The following is a 24646-nucleotide window of genomic DNA, read 5'->3' as shown; positions in this document are numbered from 1 at the left end:
ATATATATATATATATATATATATATATATATATACAGCTTTTATCAGAAATACATATATTATTTATAGACATATTTTTATAGACACGCATTTGTGAATATTTATTTTTTTAAATTTATAATTAGTTTATAATTAATTTTATTTTTTTTTACGTAGTGTTTAATGATGATTTGAATAATTTATTTTCAGATTGGACAGTCACTTGGTGACTTGTCACAGATACCCAGCGGAGCAGCACCGTTGCGACAGCTGTCCTCGTGCTTATGCCTGGCGGCCGCTTCTGGTGCGGCATCGCGCCATTGTTCATGGCGATCTAAGGAACTATCCCTGTGAGAATTGTCCGAAGGTAGGTTTCAATTTCGTGCTTGATTCATCGAAGCCAGACAATCCTTCCTTTAATAGTATCTTCAAAATATTGCTAAAAGTCGAACATCCGGCAGGTCTTCACGGACCCGTCCAATCTACAGCGCCATATCAGAACGCATCACGTGGGTGCCAGGAGCCACGCTTGCACGGAGTGCGGCAAGACCTTTGCGACCAGTTCCGGACTGAAGCAGCACACTCACATCCACAGCAGCGTAAAGCCCTTCCAGTGCGAGGTCTGCTTCAAGTCGTACACGCAGTTCTCGAATCTATGTCGGCACAAGCGCATGCACGCCGACTGCCGCATGCAGATCAAATGCGTTAAATGCGGACAGTCCTTCAGTACGGTAACGTCGTTATCGAAGCACAAACGATTTTGCGACTCCACGACTCCGACCGGTCCGCCCGGAGCTATGCCGCAGTTACCGACACCAACGACTAATCCCTTCCTGGTGTATCCACGACCTCCCGTGAGCCTGCCAGGCGGTCTACCCTTCTATCCACCTAGTCTGATGGCTCCTTATCCGGGAATCTTTCCAAACGCTCCAAATTTCCTGAATACGCCTCTCCTCTTCCCACCAAAAATCGAGGAAGCTGAGAAAAGGAGCGAGAGTCCTTTTCCCAAGAAGGAACGATTTACTCCCCCGAGGGTACTGTCACAACACAATAAGGTGTCTCCTTCTACGGCGGAGGAAGCCACTTCTACCTTCAGGCCGTCTCCGGCTAGACCTCCGGTTCAACCGACTCCAGAGAGCGACGACGATCTGTCCAAGAGGAGAGAAGCCGCCAGAAACAACGAGCGAAAAACAAAAGCCGAGAGCGCGTCGAACGTCTCAAAGGAAGAGACGACGGAACAGCCTTTGGATTTAAGGGTGCAGACCAGGAAGCAAGACGCCAGTTCGAGAGCTTCGAGCAGAAAGAGTTGCACACCATCACCGGCATCGATGCCGAGGGAGGAGACACCCGTGTCGCCTGATCCCCCGAAGCCGGAAGAGGACACCGCTGCTCCGACGCCCATGGAAATCGACTCCAAGGAAGTCCCCAATAGTCCCCAACAATTAAGGACCAGTCTGCCGACCGAACAACCGCCGACTAATACGCCCCCACACATGGCTTATCCCAGACCGATACATCCGATGTTCCTCGAGACAATGTATCGCGGTCCGACAGGGACCTTTCCGGGGTTTCCCGGTGCGCCCCCACCCCCCGGCGCGGGGGCCCCGGAGTCCAGACTGATTCCCCCGCTGCCACCTTTCGGTCCACCGCGCGGGCTTCCTTTTTTAGGCTCGCTTATGAACGGGCTCAGCGGCGCTAGGCCAGGAAGTGGCTTCGATTTGCTCGCCCGGCCGCCGCTGAGCGCGTTCCCCGGAGTGAAACCATTTCAGGAGGCCGTGATAGCGCCCCATCACCACCATCATCATCATCATCATCATCACGTGCATGGCAAGATGAAGGATCGTTACTCCTGTAAATTCTGCGGTAAGGTGTTTCCCCGCTCGGCCAATCTCACGAGGCATCTGAGGACGCACACTGGCGAGCAGCCGTACAAGTGCAAGTATTGCGAGCGATCCTTCAGCATCTCGAGCAATCTGCAGCGACACGTTCGGAACATTCACGACAAGCAACGGCCGTTCAAGTGTCCGCTCTGCGAGCGGTGCTTCGGCCAGCAGACCAATCTGGACCGGCATCTTAAGAAGCACGAGGCCGACGATGGCAGCGGCGTGGTCTCGGTCGCCGACTCGCCCGGCAGTAGCAACGAGAACGAGCGGGAGGACACGTACTTCGACGAGATTAGATCCTTCATGGGCAAGGTCACCTACGGCGGCGAGGGTGGCTACGGGTTGCCCCATCATCCGGCTTATATTCCCAGTCGGTTACGAGAGATGAACGAGAATAAGATGGTCGAGTACGACGAGGATGAGGATAGCGAGGAGGGCGCGTCTCCATTGGAGGAGACAGACGGAATGTCGCCGATCGAGGCTAAGGAGTCGCCGTCACCCTCGCTTCACGACCTGAAGCTTAGGGAGAAGCAGGAGCTGCTCAATAACAACACCGCGGAGCCGGTGATCGAGATCTCGACATAGCCCAGAGGTCGAATCGGGTGATTTGAGCCTCGAAGGACGGGGGAAGCTTGTTTTCCCTTAATGTACAGAACCGTTTGCGAGTAACCGTACCGCCTCAGGACTGCCGATCTTGACGGCGTTACTTCGAGATATAACGCCCCGCTATAGCGCTGAATTATCCCACCTTAGAACGGTCCGCCGTACTTTGCACTTTCACGAGACAAACGTATTTTCAAGTTACATAATCGGGTTATTCACCGCTATGACACCGTAAATCTCCATGAAAGACAGCCGACAGTGATAATTATAATTACGCGTTAGTACACTCATTCCGGAGAAGTTTCCAAAGAATATAATCACGAAGAATTAAAACCTTCCACAGTTATACTTATAAAACACGTGCATTAAAAAAAAAAATGTAAAGAACTCGGTGAACAAAATCGAAGACCTTGTTACACAATCCTTTTTTACGCTCCACATTTATTTACACTAGGCATCCTAAAGACAACAAATGGACCAGTTAGTCCCCCTCCTCTCGCACACACACATACACACGCGTATCAGAAGCTCTTCTATCACCTAGTTCTACAGTTTCTATAAACTTGTTATATGAATGTAATACGCGCACATAATTAAATATTATTCCTTTCCCTTTCCCATCCCTCTTCGTCCTTGGCAACGATTGGAGGAAGCGCGCGGTACGACACATTATTTATTTCTATTATTAACAAAGTTAATTTATCGTTATTATATTACATATTATCTTCGCTCGGCAAAGGGGATCATACGTCATCATAAGCATCGAAAAGCGTCCCTGCAAAAGTCTTGCAGATTGTTTCACTCGCTTGTAATGTATCCACCATGGATCGATAATCCAATCACTGACGTTTGTAGATTCTAGATATATCTACGTGTGCGCTATCAGCTGGTTTTGTTTTTAACAGTGTATCATAGTTGCGTCACGTTCGGGATGCGCGAGGGGTCGCGCAACTTGGGTTTGTTGTAAAGATACTAATGTAAGACGATCGCGCTTGTAATCGCTTCGATCGAATCTCGAGGATTTTCCGAGAATTTTATTGGAACCTAGCCGAAACAACATGATCGTATCAGCAACGAGTGACGAGAAGTTCCATTTTGGCGCAAGACACGTCAGATCAAGGAAGATCCAGGACCTGCGAAATGAGAGAGAAGACCTTCGCATCGTGTTCGTGTACTGAAATTGATGTACGTTACAAAGCGACGAGATGAGGAAGGAAAAATTGACGCGAGGAGAATGTGTGTGTATAATGAAATAATTAGAAGGCAACAAACAAGGAAGAGTCTCTTATCGCGATAAGAACTGTACAAATTTCTATTAGGTGATATATAACATTTGTAAAGAGACGAAAGATTCTTCCGCGATTTTTATTAATATATATATATATATATATATATATATATATATATATATATATATATATATATAAATACGATTATCTAGAGAGGTTTCTTTTTTTTCTCGTATAGTAAACGGGACGAAGGAGAAGAAGGCATGTTAGAGCCAACCATACCGTTCCTCGCGTTTCTTCACTCATTCCCAGTAGGAATATATTTAAGGAACGCGTCGATTAATTGCGATTAACGCGTGCCATCCGAGGAAGTTGATAACGTCGAGAGATTAAGCACACAGCGTGTACCAAGTACGCTTGCGGTTAATGAACAAAAAAAAAAAGATAATGATACAAAGAATATATCGTTCGTTTGTAATCACCGAGTTGGAGCTTCACTTGTTTTTTCACGTAAAAATTTTACGAATACACATTCTACATATCTCTGTCTGTCTCTCTCTCTCTCCTTTCCCTCTCTATTTCTATCTCTCTTTCATTATAGAGAATAATAATAAACTTATAAAATGATTAGAGCATAAATATATTGAAACGAATACTTAAGGAAAACTATATTATACGACGCTGTCTATCTATACATATTGTATAAAAAAGCATCCTGTAACTCTTCATTATGATTACTATTAAAATATTACACTTCAAGTTGTGGATTACCCAAGCGACAATTTCACCTGCCAATTCTCTCCTTTATATTATATTCCTATCCAATGACATTTCATGAACGATTACAATTTTGATATTTCGTATACTTAGTTTTAACAGAGGCAAAAATAAATACAGATAACAAGGCAATATTATTTTTTCAACAATTTTCCAAAAGAAAATTAAAATTTTAGTAAAGAGTTAATTAAATGATTAAGAATTAAAAGCAAAATCAAATTAAATTAAAAACTTTATTTTTTAGAAAAAAACATATATTGCTTTTGTGCGTAAAACTCGAGCTACTCTTCAATAATTAAAAAAGAAAGAAAACAATTAAAAAAGATATTTTTATACATTTTTTAATTTTATTTAAAATAATGCAATATGTGTGCATGTGTGTGTCCTTCATAATTATAGAAATCAAATCTGATAAATTAGTTCTTCAGTACTCGTTTTTACTGGCTTGTGCTGCGCTCTGCTGTTGCTTATATTTGAGATATATAAACAATTTTTGTATCAAATAAATTATACAGCTCATGCAAAAATTATTAAAAAAAAATGGTGCAACAATACAATTTATTAAATGATTTTTATTTAAATATTTTGAGAATTATAAAGTGCAGAGACTTCCTTTATCGACCATAAATATAATACCTGCTGTAAAGGCAAGACATCTTCAATTTTCGATTCATTCTTAAGACACTAGATAACGCTATTATTCTACAATTTGCACATCGCAATCAATAACAATATATTTATAATAAAAAAATACAACTTTTCACACCATAAGAAAATAATAAGAGTATAATATAATTATATAAATAACTTTCTTCTCTTACAATCATACATAACAATAAACTTCTATTTTAATACAATAATTACTATTCTAAATCTTTATTATTAATTTACATTATTATTAATTTTAATGATTTTATATTATATATAATTTAATTTGACATTACCAATAATTAACTTGAAAGCTCACAAACAAATGTCGCTATGAAATGAAGAAAATCTCTAAGAAGGATGTGACTAGACGAATTAATTAATGGACGATCCATCGTTGATTTAATGAAGGTTGAACTTTGCCTGTATATATTATATGTACATGCGATACACGTTCGCTTGAATCGATCCTCGACGCCCACTTGATCCGATGTATTGTGTTATTATCATACTCCATTCGATCCCATTCAAGTCTATCTGACTGAACAACGATTCACACGTGCGCCACTTATCTAATCGCCAAAGGAAACTAGTAAATCCGCCGATTAATCCGACGCTATAATAATTATCCTTTTAATAGCATCAATAGTTCATCACTTTAGTATCGTTCATCGGGTTATTTTAAAATAAAAATACGCGGATTATATCTGAATCATGATGCACGGTAAATTAATAATAATTACTTGTTAAGGATGTTTTGGATGTGCAATTGGAGTAGTAAAAAATTGTCAAAATTAAAAAGAGAACATGTTTCTTACGTTTATGCTGTTTAAAAAATTAAAAAAATAAAACTTGGGTTGTGAAAAAAATTTAAGTATCACAAAATAATATGGATTTTGACGTCTTCGTAAAAGAAGATAGTTGTAATTAATATTTTTCCTAATTTATGGCAAAAACTCTGAAATTAACTGTAAGAAACAATGAAAAACTAAGTAATTTGCAGAAAGAGAAAAAGAGACAGATAATATTTTTCTACAATTTTTGGTAAATAACTTTTAAACGAATTAGTGGATCTAAATCAAGTTTTGCACAAATATTTATTAGAATTTTGTTAATATATGTGGAAAATTTTATTTTATTGGTAATACTTTTTCTTTGTCAAATTTGTCAATAAGTGCTACAATAGGCGATTTTCCACAAGAATCAATAGTAACTTTAAATTTAAATAACTTCCATTAAAAGAATTGTGCTTAGTTTTTGCACAAAATATTCAGAAGAAATAGTAGAACAATCTATGAAATTGCTTTTGTTAGTATTTCGATATATGTCACATACATCCTTAAGCACGTATCATATCATAATTTAGTATCATTTTTTCGCATTTTTTTTTTTTTTATACCATGTTTACAGATGTCTGTTGAACAGAAACATGCAAAATAATCATACTGTTATGAAAAAATATCGCGGATAAAACTCGAATAACACACTCGTTTACGCTTTAATGGAACAAAAAAGCAAATTAATTCTACCGATATAGCTAATGACACTCTTTAAGTTACGAATAAATTTGAATTCGTCAGATATTAATTACCTGTGAATTCTAATCTAAATTAAATATTATTAAGTATAATATATGGTATCTCATTACATTTTTTTTTTTTTAATAAGTATGACGTCACGATAGGTGCAAAAAAATCTTCTGCTTGAGAAGAAAAAGTGAATGCAGTTGCATGGAAAATAAACCGACCTTTATCTAATGGATGATTTAACGAAATTTCACTGTGATTTCTTACAAACACCTTTTAGGTTTTGCGCCTCGTTAATTTACGTCAATAAACAAGAAATGCATCTTTTCTCACGTCTATCGAACTTGCAGCTTGATTCGATCGCAAGAAGAGTGTGTCTTAATCAACAAAGCTGGCAAAAAGCTGACGTTTGCGTCATATAATCCGAGACCGAGACTTCTTCGTCGCGTTAATAAAGGGTATGCGAATGGGGTAATGAAAAGAGAGACGAGAAAGTAGCAATCAGCATTTTATCAGCGCGCAAAAGCACCAAAAAATATATATAATTTGTTTATGCAATTTATATTTATATTAATTGACGTAAAATATGTACGCAATAAAAATATAAGTTAATGGATAAGAAATATAATCGGATCCACCACGTTCTTTTCTCCGTTACTTAGACGAAAGGTTGAATCAGGACGTTAGATTTCTAAGGAAAAAATTTACCGAAACGTATTGGCGGCGACTTTTGAAAGCCTGATAGTTCTCGGTTGCGCGCAAATTAACATGCGAATAAAAAATGAAACATGACTAGAAGCGGGAGGAGGGAGGATTTTTTTTCGACTCTCCTAGGTAGGAATATCGGCGATCGCTTCGAAGTATCGCGGAAGAGCGATAGATCCGAGAGGCAAGCAAGAGGCAACCTACGAACGGCACCGATGAGGCAATAATTGTACGCGCGAACGAACATTATTGCCAGCGTGACGTTGACAAAAACCACCGAGCTAATCACGAAATTCCGCGCGCTCTCGTAGCACGTTTAGAAAGTGGAAAAAAATCGTGCCTGCTGGTCGATCGATCTAGCGATTAGCGGCACAAATCGACGGTACGCCCGCGAATCGCTAATGGCGTGTGCGCTATCTATTATCTATCATCGCATCTTGACGAGGATTTTAATTAACCCCGCGGAATTTCTTAGCGCGATTTTTTTCAAATTATATAAAGACACAAAGGAGATGATTCTCGAAGGCGAAATGTCGCACCTCTACACTGGTAATGGAGCGTTTTGATTTATTGTTTAATCAATTATTGTTCCCGAAACCGTAAATCGCTCAAGTCGCATTTAAAGAGTTTCGATAAAGTAAAGATAAAAAGAGAGAAAAAGAAATAATTGATGATCGGTCCTTTTTCTCTCTGAAAAAAAAAGATATACTAAACCCAATAAATTTTTTTTTTATTAAAAAGAATTATTTATTTAAATTCTTGCAAAGAAATTAATTATTCTAATCAAGCAGTGAATGTATTTAGTAAAATATAATATATATATATAAACAAAATAGGCTTTTATTTGCAAATAAAAAAAATTTTTTTATCTTTATTATCTAAAAATCAGTTCCTTTAAAAAATATATTTTAATTCTTGACTGCTGGTTGCAAAAACACAGGTTTTCTTTATTTTCAAAAATAATTTTTTATTTTTGAATAATTATTTGAATAAATTTTTATATTAAAATTTTTATATTAAAATATAATTATATTAAAAAATATTATATTATTATATTATTATATTAAATTTATATTAAAATATTAATTTTTATATTAAAATAATATATTTAAAAAATTTTAATTTTTATCACAAACAACTAATAATTTATTTGATATAACAAAACATTTTTGATACTAAAGCATATATTTATTTAAGTAAAAAGAAACCAAAATTAATAAAATTTTGCAAAAAATTTTAATTTTAGTGCAGCGTGCGGAAAAATTCTGAGAATAATAATCACGCCGTGAATCTACGGTCGCACGAATGAGTTCCCGCGCGAACAAACGGCTCGCGGCGCGGATTCTTCTTTTAGGACAACCAAAGCGAGCTGTCGAGCGGCTGTCGAGCCTCGATAGTTTTTCTCATTTCTCACATATCTCGACACGTCGCGCGTCTCCTTTCATTTTAACGCATGATCGCGCACCCGATCGGATCGGCGCAAAACACACCCATCGATCTCTAATCTGTGTACGCAGTAACGGCTGATCGAACTCATAGATCGTGAAATGGAAAACGAATAGTCTGATTGAGAAGATGGACGATAAAAAAAAAAACTGGCTTCAGAGTATATGTAGCTTTTTTTGCAGACACTATTCGAATTGTCAGACACTTTTCTGAATTTTTAAAACAACAATCCTGATGATTAAGACACAAAATTTGTCTATAATTTCTTTTAGACCAAATCTGAAAATTCAGACAAAAATGTGTCTGAATTTTTAAAAAATTTTTTACTGTGTATCCCGGCTTCGATATATAAATTATATTAATTAAATTAATTTTATTATTTATAATTTATTTTATAATATTATTATTTATTATTATTATTATTATTTATATATTTATTATTATTATTATTATTAATATTATTATTTATTATTATTATATATATTAATATTATTATTTTATAATTTATTTAATTTATTTTATATTATATATAAAATAAATTAAATATATAATTATATATGCACTCGGGGACGCAAAATAATTTTCATAAGTAATAGCACGATTTTTTTAGAATCAATCTGTCCCTAAAGAGTTGTCAGTAGTGTCAATATGACTATAACGAACTCACAATCCCGACTCAAATAAATGCGTCATTGCTTTTCTCTTTTTCTTGTTTGTTTTTGTTCTTCTGTTTATCTCTTTTGACACCACTTACGTATTTTACACTTTGTATACCAAAGGGATTTCTTCCCGTTAAATGAACAAATAAATAAAAACTAAATATTTGTACGCAGCTTCACGAGCTTCTCGAGAATTCTAGCACGTCCGACGTGACAGAAAGCCGCCGATATCCTTGATATTATTTGCGCGATATTTTATTAATCTATCTAGGTGATGATGCTCATGCAATTATCGTTTTATATTGTTAGAAAAAGTCGTCGCAATTAACATCTTCTTTTACATAATCATATAATTAACTTGACCGCCGCCTACAGGTGTCCTCGAGATGCAAAGCGAGGTTTTTCCGCAGGTCTTCTCGAGGAATTATAAATTCCATAATAATTCGTAAAAGAAGGAGGATCGGTTTCTTTTTTTATTTAACGTCTTGCGAAGAATAATAATTAATCGCCGTCTGGTACGCGTACATATCTAGACATATTTATGCAGGAAGGACGTGCATATTCAGAGACAAACTTGAAAGATTCTTTTTCTCTTTCTCTCTCAACTAAGACACCTAAGCAAATCAGTTTACATTACTTTCACTGTTCGGTGAAGTTCGAGCTCGAACTCATTGAGACAGCCTTTCGTTCTTGCCATGTTTTCCCTTCTATCGCCAGATTTTTTCGTGCAATGAAAGAGAAAGAGAGAAGAATTTCTCGATTAATCGGCAAGGGGCATACAACGCTTTTGCTTTACGATGATTTTTTTACGATATCGATAAAAAGAATCAAAGACGCGTGATTAAAAGGTAATTTTGAAAAAAAGAGATGCTCGAGTTTGAGCATCGAGCCAATTTGCTAAACGCAACGATGATTGACTGTAATCCGGTTTTAGAATTAACGGCGATTATTTATTTCGCGATTAATAACAGGATGACATTTTTATCTCGCCGATACGTTGCCTCGAATTGAAATCGAGTAATTAATCGCGCGCAGCGTAGATATAATCGCGCTTCCATGCTTAATTGCAATCGATACGAAGAAATATCATTGCTGAAAAATTTGTGTTTTCTTAAAAAATATGCCGATTAAAATTTTTCTGTTAAATATTTAATACATTCATGTGTTAATTCAATATATCGCTGTTGTGTTAATTGAATTGGAATGTTAAATTATTGAAATGATTGAAAAAAAAAGTATAAAAATTATAAAACACAGAGAGCACGTATTTTTTAATTTTGCACAATTTATGTATTTCGTATTATTTGACAAGATTTATCTGTTAAAATTTATAGGCAAAAATGTTTATTTTACAACGAAAATAAAAGTGACTACAAACCGTCATATATAACATTTTTCCAAGTTATTTTTATCATTGAAAATATATTGATTTAATTTAATAATAATATGATATTTAATTTATTTATTATATCATTATTTACTTTAATTTATTTAAAATCACTATGAAGTTTGCATTCACCTTGAAATATTAATATAATATTAATGTCACGATTTAACATATCTATATTATGTTATATTAACACAAAAATGTATATAAACTGTTTGGGATATATATTAAATTTAAGTCACATTTCCAACAGTGCTGGATTTTTTGTCGAGAAAACTTAGTCTAATTATTTTCGAAGTTCATCGTTACTCAAACACGCCACCTATTTTCCCACACAACATTAGCCGAGTAAAATTTCCTCATCTATTTAAAGAGAACCTCTATTCAGAAAATGATCATATGCATAGAAGAAGAAGTGATTTATGTAAGTGATCTTTTTCCGGCTGAGCCACCTTGACGATGAGCCAATCATCGATGCATCAGGAAAATTTTCCATCGATAATTACGCCTTATCGTTCTGCATCTAATCAATACAAATAATAATTGTTATTGGCATCCGCGCGCCAACAGCCATTATGTGCTCTTGGGAATCCTCTGACCTGGCCTGTAATACGAATGATCGCGTTGTCCTCCACGGAGCTGACGATAACCATCTACCGCGTAGGCGGATTCGACATTAATTGCGATCTAGGAATCACGATGTACACACATTCCCGTCTATCCGATGAAGCGTAAATCGCGCCGGCTGATATATTTCGAGCTCACCATTGAAAGAGGAGGAGACTCAATCTAGGTTGCGTAAGAGCGAGAATAAAAGTCCTAACTTTTAACGAGCAGAATGAACAGATGGCAGTGTGGGAGTCAGGTCGTCATTGTACGTACGTGTGTGTGTGTTGGGTGGAGGCCCGGCGCATAGCCACGTGCACGTGACGTATATATATTTCGCACACAATCGCGCCGAGTGCAAATGTCAAGGGATTCCTCCGATCGGACTGGAGCAAGAAACATTGAGCGCACGTAGAGCTTAAAGAAGCGATTTGGATCGCGATGCAATTAATCATCCTTCATATCTTGCTTAAATTTGCTTGCTTCTACTCACGCAAAGATTTGACATTAGACATAAACTTAATCCAACGCGATATTTTAGTTAAAGTAAACAGTGATTTCATTTCTTCAAATTTTATTTTATTTGCTTCTTAAAAAAAAAAAAAATTATTTGTCATAAAAATGTTTGAATAATATATGAGTTTGATACTAAATATAATCTAGATTGAAATAGATGACAGTTTAATGATTCTGTGTATTTTAATATAAATCAAAACAGGAAAAATTATCGCTAAATATATGTTGAAGAGTGCTTCAGATAGCAGGAAGATGATTAAGCGATTAGTTATTCACATTCTAATGAGATTCCAATTCACAATGAGATATCCAGGTACTTCGATACTTGTTACAATTCAACGCAGAAAGACTGAAACACAGATATATTTAAAAGCAATCAATACATTTTCGATTTTTCCAATTAATAATTTTTTCCTCAGTGGAAAGACGTTATTTTACATAAATACATATATTTTACTTATACATATATGTATATAAAATTTATATTTCCCTTTTTTAAAGCAAATATTCTGCGAAGTCTTTCATATCTAATTTTACCAATTTTCCTAGCAGTTTCTTTTCGCTCACAGAGTATATTAAATCTGCTTCGGCCAGAAGGATTTATTAACATCGTCGCTCATTTCTCGATCATTATCCGCAAATAAGTTTAATTCCTCCGTCGGGCGTACTCTCTCGGTCATATCCTCTCACGGCGAGCGGCGCGGGAGGGATGGGGGAGGGGTGTGTGTGTGGGGGTGGAGGGGGTGATAGAAGAGGGATCAGAGAATCGAGGTCCCGCGTGTATAGATACAGCATCTCGGCGCGAGTGTGTCTCTCAGATCGTCGACCCTCCCTCACGTGGGCACACCGATTCGATATACAGGCGAAATGTCAGGGGATCCCATGAATCACACACCGCGAAAGAGAGAAATGTGAGAACGAAAGAGAGATAGATAGATAGAGAGAGAGAGAGAGAGAGAGGACGAAAGAACCCCGGAGAGAGCATCCCATTCACACACGAGAGGAAATATCGAATCTCATCGGCGACATCTCGCGCGCCGGCGAAATGTCAGGGGAGACTCTCTCTCCCTCCGGATAGAGGCGCGTTTCGCGCCGTCCGCGGGATGGGAGGCGGAGGAGGGAGGGAGGAGGGTGGGGAGGGGGCGGGAGAAGGAGAGGAAGAGGGAGAGAGAACTGCCGGGATAGATCTCTAGCGAGAGTCTAATGGATAAATCGTGGACCCGCGCGCGCGAAACGGGTGACGAAAAAACGCCGGTGCCTTACATAAACGTACCACGCCCTGCTGTCCGGAGCACGCTCGCCGTCTCCTAGCATAGGCAGATCGGATGATGCCTCGTCGCGCGCGCCTCTATGTGTGTGTATGTATGTGTAGGCGGTCGTGTGTAATTCTCTGCCGCGCGCTCCTGGTATCTGTCTCTGTCTCTGAAGAGCGTGTGTCGATGTGCTCTCTCTCTCTCTCTCTCTCTCTCTCTCTCTATCTCTCTTTCTCTCTTTGTCGTGTATAACGCAGCCGGCACCACGGACTCGCGGTCTCTCCTCTCTTAGTCTCTTATTTTCCGATACGACACCGCGGCGTTTGTTGCCTTACGTGGGTGTCTGGTGGAGCAGAGTCGAGACGAAAGTCCAGCCGGCGGCTTTCCTTCGCTAAATCCTCGAAATGCTTATCGAGATTCCATCTCTCCGACAATCTGACAGTCTGAGGCGGCGATCCGGTATTTTCAATGCGCGCGAACATCTCTGTCGATTATATATGTATAGATATAGAGTGTCTCATATAGATAGAGATCGGTATTATCGTGTTCCTTATCGGAAGGAGAGCGTCTTTTGTCTTTAACAAAATTTTACGCATCATTTTTGAGATATGTTATTTTTTAATATATAAGTCGCTGATTTTTTATTTTTCGAAAAAACTTGATAATTTAATCGTAAATTAATTTAAAAGATTATATATATGAGAGTTATTATATGTGTGAAAAATTTGTACCTTATTGTCTCTAGAATTAAAATGTTGCTAATTGATAATTTTTTTTTTTACCCTCGTGGTAGCTTATTAAATTTGAAAAAAATCGGCGAAATCGTCGATCAAGATTCCTCCTCGCACGATTTCATCGGACGAGTAAAATTTCGTCGCGCAAAATTAATTCGCTCTACTTTTTAGCCGCTCGCTATCAAAGAAGATTTATGTCGTCGCGACACGACGACCTCGAGGAATTCGACGATGTATTAATCCGGCCGCTATCGCGAAAGCGAAATCGGACGCGTCGGGAAGGTCGCTTCGCCGAGGCAGAGCGGCTGCCTCCGCAAGGTTTCCTCCTCGGACAAAAGCGATGAACCGTACGAATGGCGGAAGATTGCCGTGCGACGGAGCGTGAAAAGTGGAGCATTCCGAGAAATTTGTTTCCAATCGCTCTCGTTCCAACCGTCCATCGCGCCAATCGTGTTTTACGCTCGAGAACGAGAGACACGACAGCCTGTCGATAGATAAAGCTATATTTTCTCGGATTAACATTTTTATTTCGTAAATGCCGATTCTCTCTCTCTCTCTCTCTCTCTCCTTCTTGACAAGAGAAAGGGGCGTAATCGGTATTATATTTTACTTTCCCTTATAATACCGATCGTTTTCCCATAGCTTTTGCTTCCGCGACCAAGTATCTTTATGAATTTCTATGAATCATGGAAGGCAGCCTCGTTATTATCGACAACATCCGCCAATTATCTTATCACTTTTCCCGTATTTTCCTCGCCGGAGATGCGTGTTTCTCCAAAAAAAGAAAAGAGACCAGAGTATTACTCTATCTAATTATTACATTATTGGGTCAAAGCTCAAGTAAACGTTATCTCATAATTTATTTTCGTCTCCCCCATTATTACAAATGCTTGCACTTCATCAAAAAGACTCTCTTTTTCTACTTAAAAAAAAACTCGCAAAAATTAATATTTATTATTTAATTGAAGCTTTTATGTCATTCCAACAACTGCGTATTGCGCTTATTGCACTTGACAGCTTGTCCTATCGCGAGTTAAAAAGTGATTTCAATGCCTGATCGTCTGTTACACGTGAGCATATCTCGCTGCTATCATTTATCACGGTTACAGTCAGGCCTCTCTTAACTCCTGAATCTTTCGGATTCGGTCCCGTGAAAATTATTACCGTCTCATCCCTCCCGATAACTGTATCAGGCTGGCGTCTGAAATATTTCCTCGCTCGCTACGCACCGTTATACGTTTCCGATAAATAATCCCGAACGCGGATGACTCGCGCCCTATTTCTATCGCGTATCTATACGCATCCGGCATTCCCGGCGTTTACGGTTCTCTTACGAGGAACACGAGAATCCTGTCCGTTACAAGGAGCATGGGGCGGCGATAAATATCGATTATTTTTTCGTCTCTCTCTTTCATGTTATGGACGCCGAGAGAAGGCCGCTTGAAATCAACAAGGATGCGAATGATAAAAATGAAAGGAATAATTTTTAAGAATTCTTATAAATTATTTGACTAGTGAATTTATCGATATCGATGTCGATAAGTTTCAGAAAAATTCTCGTTGCATCCAATAAAGACATTAAAATACAACAAAATTTCTGTATCCTGAATCAAGAATTAAAATCTTTTTTTTTTATTACAATTAAAATATTTATTATATTAAAATATTTATTTTCTACAATTAAAGCGTTTCAAAGTTGAAGTAAAAATATATATTAATAAGAAATCTAGAATTTTCTGTGTGAAATCATAATAATTATTTAAGATTTATAAAAAATTAGAAGAAAGGATATAATTGAGTGGGATGTAAAAAAAATTTATCTCCCAATAGGATACTTGATAGAAATATTATTACAAAAAACGATGTTTTTATTGATTATACGGATAGATTCCTATCAATTTTCTTCCTCCTATATTTAAGATATCAAAATAATAATTTATGACAGAACTAGCAAGTAATTTGCATGCTCATATCTTGTTTCAATCATGAGTAAGATGTCCCTAACAACCGTTGCAGAATGTAAAATGCTGCTTTCTAATTATAGCAGAAATATGTAATTACGCAAGTGACTATAAAAGAAGAAATACTGTAATGCGTTCATTTAATATAAATCAGATATATACAAATATATGTATATATGAGGAGATAGATATAATGGCGAGTATTTCTTACTCATCCGGTATATAATAATATGCGCGACTTTAAAAGCAGGCACGATAAATCGAGCATCGATTAATTAATTAATAATTAAATTTTTGCATCGTACAAGTCGCCTACTAAAAAGATTATGTATAAAATATTGAGATAAACTTAATTTTTTTAATCGAGGAGAAAAATATTTCTTAGTGTATATTTCAGCATTTTAATAAATAAATAATTTTATACTTTATCTGTACATTTTCATTCGCCTAAAATAATTTAAAAAAGAATGCAAAAATTTATTCACACACACACAAGCGAGCGCAATTTACTGTAATTAAAAAGTAATAAAAATATTTCATTTGTGACGCAAGATCGTCCATTTCGCGGTTGGTTAATAACGGCGATAATTCGCATCTATTCCTTCTCGCATTAATCCACGCTTGCTCGTAAACTATCAAGGTGGAAGGGGATATAACATGAGAGGATGGGGGAAATAAGTGAGACGCGCGTTACGCTAAACGCGCATCGCCCAATGGGAAACCCGTCCTCTGATCTCTAACGGAGTGCAAGAGCCGACGATAAATACGTTGAATAAAAATAAGAAATCTTTTTCTACGTTCACGTGCACTTAATATTCCGGTTGAATGCGTCCACTCCGCGATCATGTCGTACGTTACGCGAGAATGGTCCAATACATCTTTGCTTGCATCGCGGATTCATTCTCGCTCCAAGCCGTGACGACGATCGTATATAACAAACGCACAACCTTAGAAGATAATGCAATGATAATATATTGAAGAGACGGAGCAAAGTGTGATGAAAATTAATTGGATTCCGTTTATTTAAATCTGTAATGAAAAGACACAAGAGAGATATAGAGAATAATTAATTCTCAGTTTTTGACGCTAAATTGTTTTATCGCATCATGGTTTTAGGTAATTAATATAAATTTGCGATAAGGTGTCTTGCAAAGAAGGGCTCGCTTAAGGATGTATGTGTTAAAAATATTAATAAAAGCATGAAAATTTTGTAAACTGTTCTATTATCTTTTTTCTTTGTTTTTTGAAGTTGACTTCAGGAGGTATTCACGATCAAATGTTTTTGTCATAAATTAGGAAAAATATTATTTACAACTATTTTCTTTTACTGAAATATTAAAAATCATATTATTTTGTAATATTTTAATTTTTTTTTTATAATTCAGATTTATTTATTTGATTTTTCAAACAATATAAATGTACGAAATATTAAAAACATCTTTAATACCAATATTAAAGATGTTTTGTTGTTTAGACTTTTAATTTTTTTAAAGAATTTGTATTTATTATGGTTAACAAAGTATTAATTAATAATAAAAATAATATTAAATAATAAATAAAAATTTTTAATCGAGGTTTTTTATTAATAAAAATTTTTTAGCGCTTAATATGTATCAGAATTGACAAATTTAAGATAGCAAAATCAAAATAACAATGTTAAAGTTAAGAAACTAATGGATCTTTTATCGATTTTGCCATTTTTAATTTTATCAATTTTATCAATCTTAATTTAATTTTTATTTTACTATTTTAGCAATTTAAAGATCATACATTCGTATTTAGATATGGATTGTCTTCAAGTTTGTGTAAACATATTAATAAATATTTGATACATTCTCAAGAAATTAATTCACAATTTCCTGTTCCCATATTATCATAAGTATTTAACAAATTCCTTTGTGCGTCTGATGGAATAAAAATAGCTATCATTTTTGTCTTTGTGTTACTTTCTCATAATTGTGTTATAATAGAACAATTTGAAGAATCATATCTATCATCAAAAAAATGTATGGTAATTAATCATCTTTTTTCGCGTTAAAAAAAAAGGAATTATTTTTTGTCGATCTGTATTTTTAAACAGATAAATTGAAAAAGTGCTGTTAATATTTTGTAGGGGAAAAAAAATCAGAATGCATCGCTCAATAATAATAGCACTGGTATCGTATTCTTATCGGCAAAATTCTTATCATTTCATCTTTTTAATAATTTACAGCTTTCCTTCTCTCTCTCTCTCTCTCTCTCTCTCTCTCTCTCTCTGTCTTTCAAAATCAAGAAGACTGTACATTCTCTTCCTGAGCGACGAAAGTTATGCAATCTCGGCACAGACAGGAATTTTTCGCCCTTAATCGCCTCGAATCCACCCTCGCTCGCGTCGAAGGCGGCGCCGACGATGGCGCGAGGAGAGGAAAGAAGGACGGACACGCGAGATACGCTAAACACATATCACTTAGATGGTCACGGAGCGAATAAGAGAGACAAAGAGAGAGAGAGAGAGAGAGAGAGAGAGAGAGAGAGAGGGAGAGAAAAGGGGGACCAGTTTCTCTCTAGATCTCTCGATCCGGGGCACGCAGACCACGGACGATTCCTCTCGCCGGCATGCAACACCGAGGAGGGCACACCGACACTCTCCTCCGACGATCTCGGTTCCGTAATGCGTCTCCCCTCCCTTTCCACCCTCCGCGCCCCGGTCGGGAGATCTCGACGAGAGCGTGAATGTGTTGGTCGGGCGTGGTCGCGCGGTGGCCATGGAATGCGCTCACTTTCACCGGCACCGACGAGAGACGGAGAGGACGGGGATAGACACTGCGGATAGGGAGAGGGAGAGAGATGGAAAGATGCAGCTCGAGAGAGAGAAAGAGAGAGAAGGAAAGAGGGAGATGCAGCATCCAAGGTGCACGCACACGCCATTGCAGCGTCGAATGCAATACACCGTGTGCGAAACAAACGTCAATAAATCCCTCTCTAAAGCTGGTCCATCTGAATATTTCTCGAAAAATTTCCGAGAAGACTTTTTTTTACACAAAATTTTCTCTCTCTCTCTCTCGATACACGTGGTGGATGCTACGTAGCTTTTCAAACTCGAGGAAAAATCGGCGACGAAGTCGCTGTGAAGGATAGACTGGCTGAGGATGAAACGTTTGATAATTTGTCTCCATTACAAAGTCGCGGCAACGACGAGTATAGATAAGATCTATTACGCGTGTACGTCAATACGACGTATTAATCCGTCACGCAGGTGACGCGTCTCCTTACGTGGGAACGACGGGCGTCCTCTAATTATCCTATGAATTATGACTACCTCAGTCAGGATATAATTGATATAGGCGCATCTTACACACTCTTCTGTTGTACATATAAGAGATTGCATTTGCCGGAGCTTCTTTCTCATTTAGGTGCCGACTGTGTGTCAGGTGCAGCCGCAGCTGATCCCGCGTCGCTGAAACCGCAGAGCGGTTGAAACCTGCAACTGAAGAGATAAATACGAATCATCTGGCGAAAATTTATATGATTCGCTCATAAAGGCTCGTGATCTTCGATAAATCGCGCTAAATCAAATTATGATTAATTTCCGGAGGATGTGTCATCAAATTCCTTTCCGCGACAACCGCGAAGAAATGACTTCTTACCTTCCCTAAAGTCGAATGATAATTTCGCGAGTGTTCATTTTGTCGATACTTTTGGAAAAGTCTTTTCAAGAAAAAATATTATATTATTAAGAACAAATTATTAGAACAAATACTTTTGTGATAAAAAGGCGAATTATATGTATAAAGAATATTGACTTGTAAAAACAAATAAATATTTATACGTTTGTTGCAAATTAAAACGCCATTTTGTTACATTAAATACAAAATTTTGTTGCAACAACGATCTAAGAAAAAGATTCATATTTTTAACTAAAAATTAATGAGCAAGTGCTTTAGATTTTATTGTGCTCGAGATTTCTGTAAAATAAATCATTAAGAATTTACTAAATAATTTTTAATTATGTTTATTTGAATTTATAAATTTTTTAAAATTGTTAAATAATTCAAAATTGTAGAATTGATGTAATAAAATTAAGAAAAAAAATCTTCGATTTTTTGTAAAAATTTATTTATGTGTTTTGAATTTAAATTTATATATAATTAATATATTAAACTTTTTTATATTTAAAGAAAAATAAATAATTTTTCGTTAAACCACGTGTTCGCAATCGAGAAAACAGATATCGATAAAATACTACATTGCATTCATTCTTTTTTTTTATTGCGATAATAGAACATATCGGCGGGCGTGTAATAGATATTGTTCCATTTTATGTCGTACAATCAGGCTTGCGGATCTTACAATTATCCAGATTGTTGATTAGATTTAATTAAATACATTTCCTTTCTTCTTCTTATTCACAGACATCTAACAATAAATGTATTATACTGTTAACTCCCTTATTGTCTCTCCTGTTGCTTAAAAGTAATGTTCAAAGTAAATGCGAGAAAAAGGCTGGAGAAAAAAGCTGTAATTAAATATAAATATTTATTATTATATATAAAATGTTTTTGTTTTTCTTTAAAATGATCTACAATTAAGAAACAAAAATTAATAACAAGAATAATAATTAAAATAATAATAAGATTAAAAAAATAATTTTCGCCACGTTTTTAAAAAGTTTAAATTTAAAGGAAGGAGAAGAGAGTTAAAATCGTTTATAAATTTATTCATATGTATTAGTAGAGATTTTTCACTACACACATATCCCCCGCGTAAGAAGTTGCGACGCGTCAGATATACGGTACGTGCGCTCGCCGGGACTTTGTTTCGCCGATAGCCGATAGATCAGCGCCGCGATATCTGATGCACGACTAACCAATTGGCATTTTCCTGAAATAATTGCATATTATATGGGGAGTAATTTTCACTCGCGGCCGTTCAACCGTGAATGCGAAGTGGTCGCGCGCGCTCTCAAAGTGCGGTCGGCAAGGAGGATGAGGGGTGGGGCGGGGAGGGGGGGGGAGGAGGAGAAAAAGGGGAGACAAGTTTGCAACGATATATACGTTGCGTCACGTCGACTGATAATTATATCGGACGGCTTCGACGCGGGCAGCCAGGCCACGTGAATATCAATCTCTCTCGGACGAGGACGCCGCTTTTACGTCACTCCGTCCGCGATAATCGACTTTTTCCGTGCCCCCCGACGGGTTATACAACAAACGTCTCTCGCTTCTCGTTTTTTTTTTTTTCTCCTCTCTTTTTCACTTGCGGCGCGTTAGCGAGCGGGCGAGCTTTCCTGGTCGCCTCCTCGTCGAAATTGATTGAGTCGTTAGCGATAAAGTGCGGGCGATAATGAGGCTGGCCTGAGTCGCCGAAATTCCACCCGTTACAATATGACGGGTCTAAAGTTTGCCTCTAGCATAATAGCAAAGGGACGGGATGACCTTAATTCGAGAACTTAAATCGCGAAACTCGGAGAATCTCGGAACCGATGATTTATCGTGCATGCTTAATCGCAATGGAATATCAATTCGAGAGAGCGAGATAGCATTTGGATAAAGCGTAATAATGGAACGAAGCACGAAACGAAGCAATGAAGTGATTAGAGTGGAAGAAGGAGAATTAGGTGGTTGATTTACAAATTGCCTGATCGATTTTTGTCGCGAAAAGGCTATTGCAGCTCCATGAGCCATGGCCTTCTCCTGATTTAAACTTTCGATAATTTTCTAATATATTGTTTGATAAATAACATGACAATAATTTTTCTAACAAAAATGAGAAAGGAAAGAAAATATAGTATTCTCGTATAATATAAATAATACCAACAATTATTATTATTTTCTGATTAATTATTATTTTATGATTAATAATTATTTTCTTACATTTTATTATTTTTATTTTCAGCCCATTATATGTACATAAATATAGAAAGATAAAGGAGTCAAGTTTATCTGTATAAAATATAAGTTATGGACTAAAAGAGTATATCATTTTCGAAAAAAAAAAAGGGTGAAAAAAAACTACAATTTTCCCAAAGATAGGATACAATTTTTCTCGTTAATAATATGATGAGAACTAAAAAGGAGGAATAAATAAAAATCCATGGCGAATTTTGCGCCGCGCTGCAAAGGAGTCTTGTATCCTTTGCGGAGCGTGGCGACTGCAGCTGCAAAGCCCAGCCTTCCGTGGCCTTCCTCAACTTCATCGGCCGCGGGATACTTGCACTTTCCTGCGGTGCCCCAGTCGGAAAGGCTAATTAAAGCAAGCAACAAAGAGGAAAGGAGAGCTATAGTGGAGTGAGCACGGCGACCAGCCGGGATTATTTATACGAGACTTGCTCCCGCAAAACCAGTTTCGCATAATTCGGTTCGTCGTCGAACGGCACACCGAGCCAGAAGGATATCGGGAGGAGCGACATCGCACACCCGTTTAATGACACAGAGAATGTACACGCAGACCTCCAGATTCATTCGTTTCTCTTTTGTTTTTCTATTTTATTTTTATTTCTATACTTTATCACTATTCTACTTTTATTTGTATTTTGTCTTTATTTTTATTTCTTACACTTTATTTTATTTTTATTTACATATTTTATTTCCATTTTATTTTTATCTCTATATTTTTTTATTAAAAAATATATTTTTTCAAAGAATGTATTTATATTAATTTTATTAAAAATATATTTTTTATTAAATATATTTTTTTTATAAAAAAATTAATAAACAAATTTCTTCTCTATTCTTCTCAATTCTTTCTCTATTATATTTTAATATGCAAAGGTTATTAAGAAATATTTATAGAAAATATTATATATAATAATAAAAATAATCTGAAAAAAATTTACTATATAAAATTTAAAATTTCTTCAAATGAATTGTATATATAAATATATAATACTATGGCAGAAAGAGAAGAAAATCTTTAAGGGTGACTCTGTGGTAAGAGATTTGATTGCAGCCGAGAGTATTTTGTATAATTTTCGCAGCGAAATAATTCATTCACCGCTCAATAATAATCTTATTTATTCGTCGATTACTCGCGGAGCGAAATAATTCCCGACGATATTCTCTCGAGACGCGCGAAGGCCGTCTCGGATGCAAAATTCCCGATGAGATTTGCGTTTAAAAAATCGTCGACGCGCCTCAAAAAAAAAAAAAAAAAAAAAAGAAACAAATCTGCGCATGTATATGCATCCGATCGACGTCTTTCTTAAATTACACGCCCATTACGGCGGCATTATTGAATTACCAGATGGACGCCCGCACATATACACGCACACACACACGCGCGCATACATACACGTGTCGCGCTTCAATTTCGAAAGGCTCGCTCGTACTCGCGATGGTAACACGCCCGTTGCCGCAACGAAAAAAGCTGGCCCCGCCGATCGACGGGGGATCCTCGACCGCGATGGCCCCTCTCCACCCCCTTGGGGAGCGTTTCGCAAAGCGCCGCGATAAGTCTTCTCTTAATTTTCGCGCGATCCTGCCGGAGAGGCCACCGACGCGATGGGCGTGAAACGCCAGTAATTGCGATCGGGTTTTGCATTAACGGGCGTCTCATTATGATTCGCGACGCGCCCGATTACCGGCGTTAACGATTATTAAACTCGCGCGCGCGAGATAAGAGAGAGAGAGAGAGAGAGAGAGAGAAGGAGGGAAAAGATCGCGGGCGATTAATTACGACGCGAGCGAATCTACGCAAGCGATGGTGGTGGGATAATTAAGGGCAAGAATTGAGATACATTCCTCAGCGCGCGTGCTTGATTTATTTTCAATCGGCATTAAGATGAGCACATTATATATGTATGTCAGAGATCATTTGCAATGTATGTGTGTATTACATGTTTTTTTTTTCCTAACATTGTTATGTGTGTGTTTTCTAAGTTAAATTTTTTGTTAATTAAGTTAGAAAAATTTTTTAATTAATGGCCCAAAAATTAACTAAGTTTATAATTGCTTAAACAAAAATTAATTCTAAAAGCTAAAGTTAAATTAAAAAAGTTAAGTTAAAGTTGAGTTAAACTTGAGTCAAAGTTTAATTAAAGTTGAATTAAAGTTAAGTTGAAGTTAAAGTTTAATATAGATAGTAATATATACTTAAATATGTGTGTGTGTGTGTGTGTGTGTGTGTGTGTGTGTGTGTGTGTGTGTGTGTGTGTGTGATATATATATATATATATATTTATTTATTTTTATTTATTTATTTATAAAATATATGCATACATACTTCATTGTTTTCACAAATTTTCAATAATGTACCATTTATTAACACTATATTTATAGAGCATTAATGCATCAATCTCGTTACCTTACCAGCCCAGATCTTCTTAATCAAGATTAGACAGAGAAAGAGGGAGAGAGAGAGAGAGCGAGAGAGAATACGAAAGCATCCCATTAAGGCGTACACATTGTATATAATATATCCCACAGTTGTTACAACCGATTCACTCGAGATATTCGAGAGTGAACATTACATTATCGCTCGTGCTAAGCCGCCGCTCCTGCCGCTCAGCCCGTAGTTTAGCCCGAGGAGTGGATGAGGTACCGTTATGATTGCGCAAGGAGCCGCGCAATGCGCTCTCCGCCGCGGCAACTACTGTCTCCGCTGTTGTAATAATCCGCAGATTGCGAGAGAGAGATACCCTTCGCGCGTGTATCTCCGCGCATATAGCGGAATATCGCGCGCGGCCCTTGCCCTCGCCCTTCTCCCCCCCCCCGCCGCCCCCCCTTCTCCCCACCGCGGAGACAAAAGGACTATGAAC

General features: G+C 37.0%; 1 protein-coding gene across 4 annotated transcripts in view; it reads left to right on the top strand.

Moving 5' to 3' along the window:
- LOC126855563 (histone-lysine N-methyltransferase MECOM-like) overlaps positions 1-2852 on the top strand; it is an 88413-nt gene extending 85561 nt beyond the window's left edge. For 3 of the 4 annotated variants that reach the window (XM_050603345.1, XM_050603348.1, XM_050603347.1), the window contains exons 7-8: positions 190-346; positions 426-2852. In XM_050603345.1, coding sequence (XP_050459302.1) covers positions 190-346; positions 426-2447 — 2179 coding nt within the window. In that variant the 3' untranslated portion in view covers positions 2448-2852. The remainder of the gene's footprint in view (positions 1-189; positions 347-425) is intronic. The other variant, XM_050603346.1, reaches the window with a different exon arrangement.
- Positions 2853-24646: the final 21794 nt, after the last annotated feature.

Source organism: Cataglyphis hispanica, chromosome 16 (genome assembly GCF_021464435.1).
Source record: "Cataglyphis hispanica isolate Lineage 1 chromosome 16, ULB_Chis1_1.0, whole genome shotgun sequence".
Classification (NCBI taxonomy): Eukaryota; Metazoa; Arthropoda; class Insecta; order Hymenoptera; family Formicidae; genus Cataglyphis; species Cataglyphis hispanica.
The sequence above is the reverse complement of the archived record's forward strand: the minus strand, read 5'-3'. Positions and strand labels throughout refer to the sequence as shown.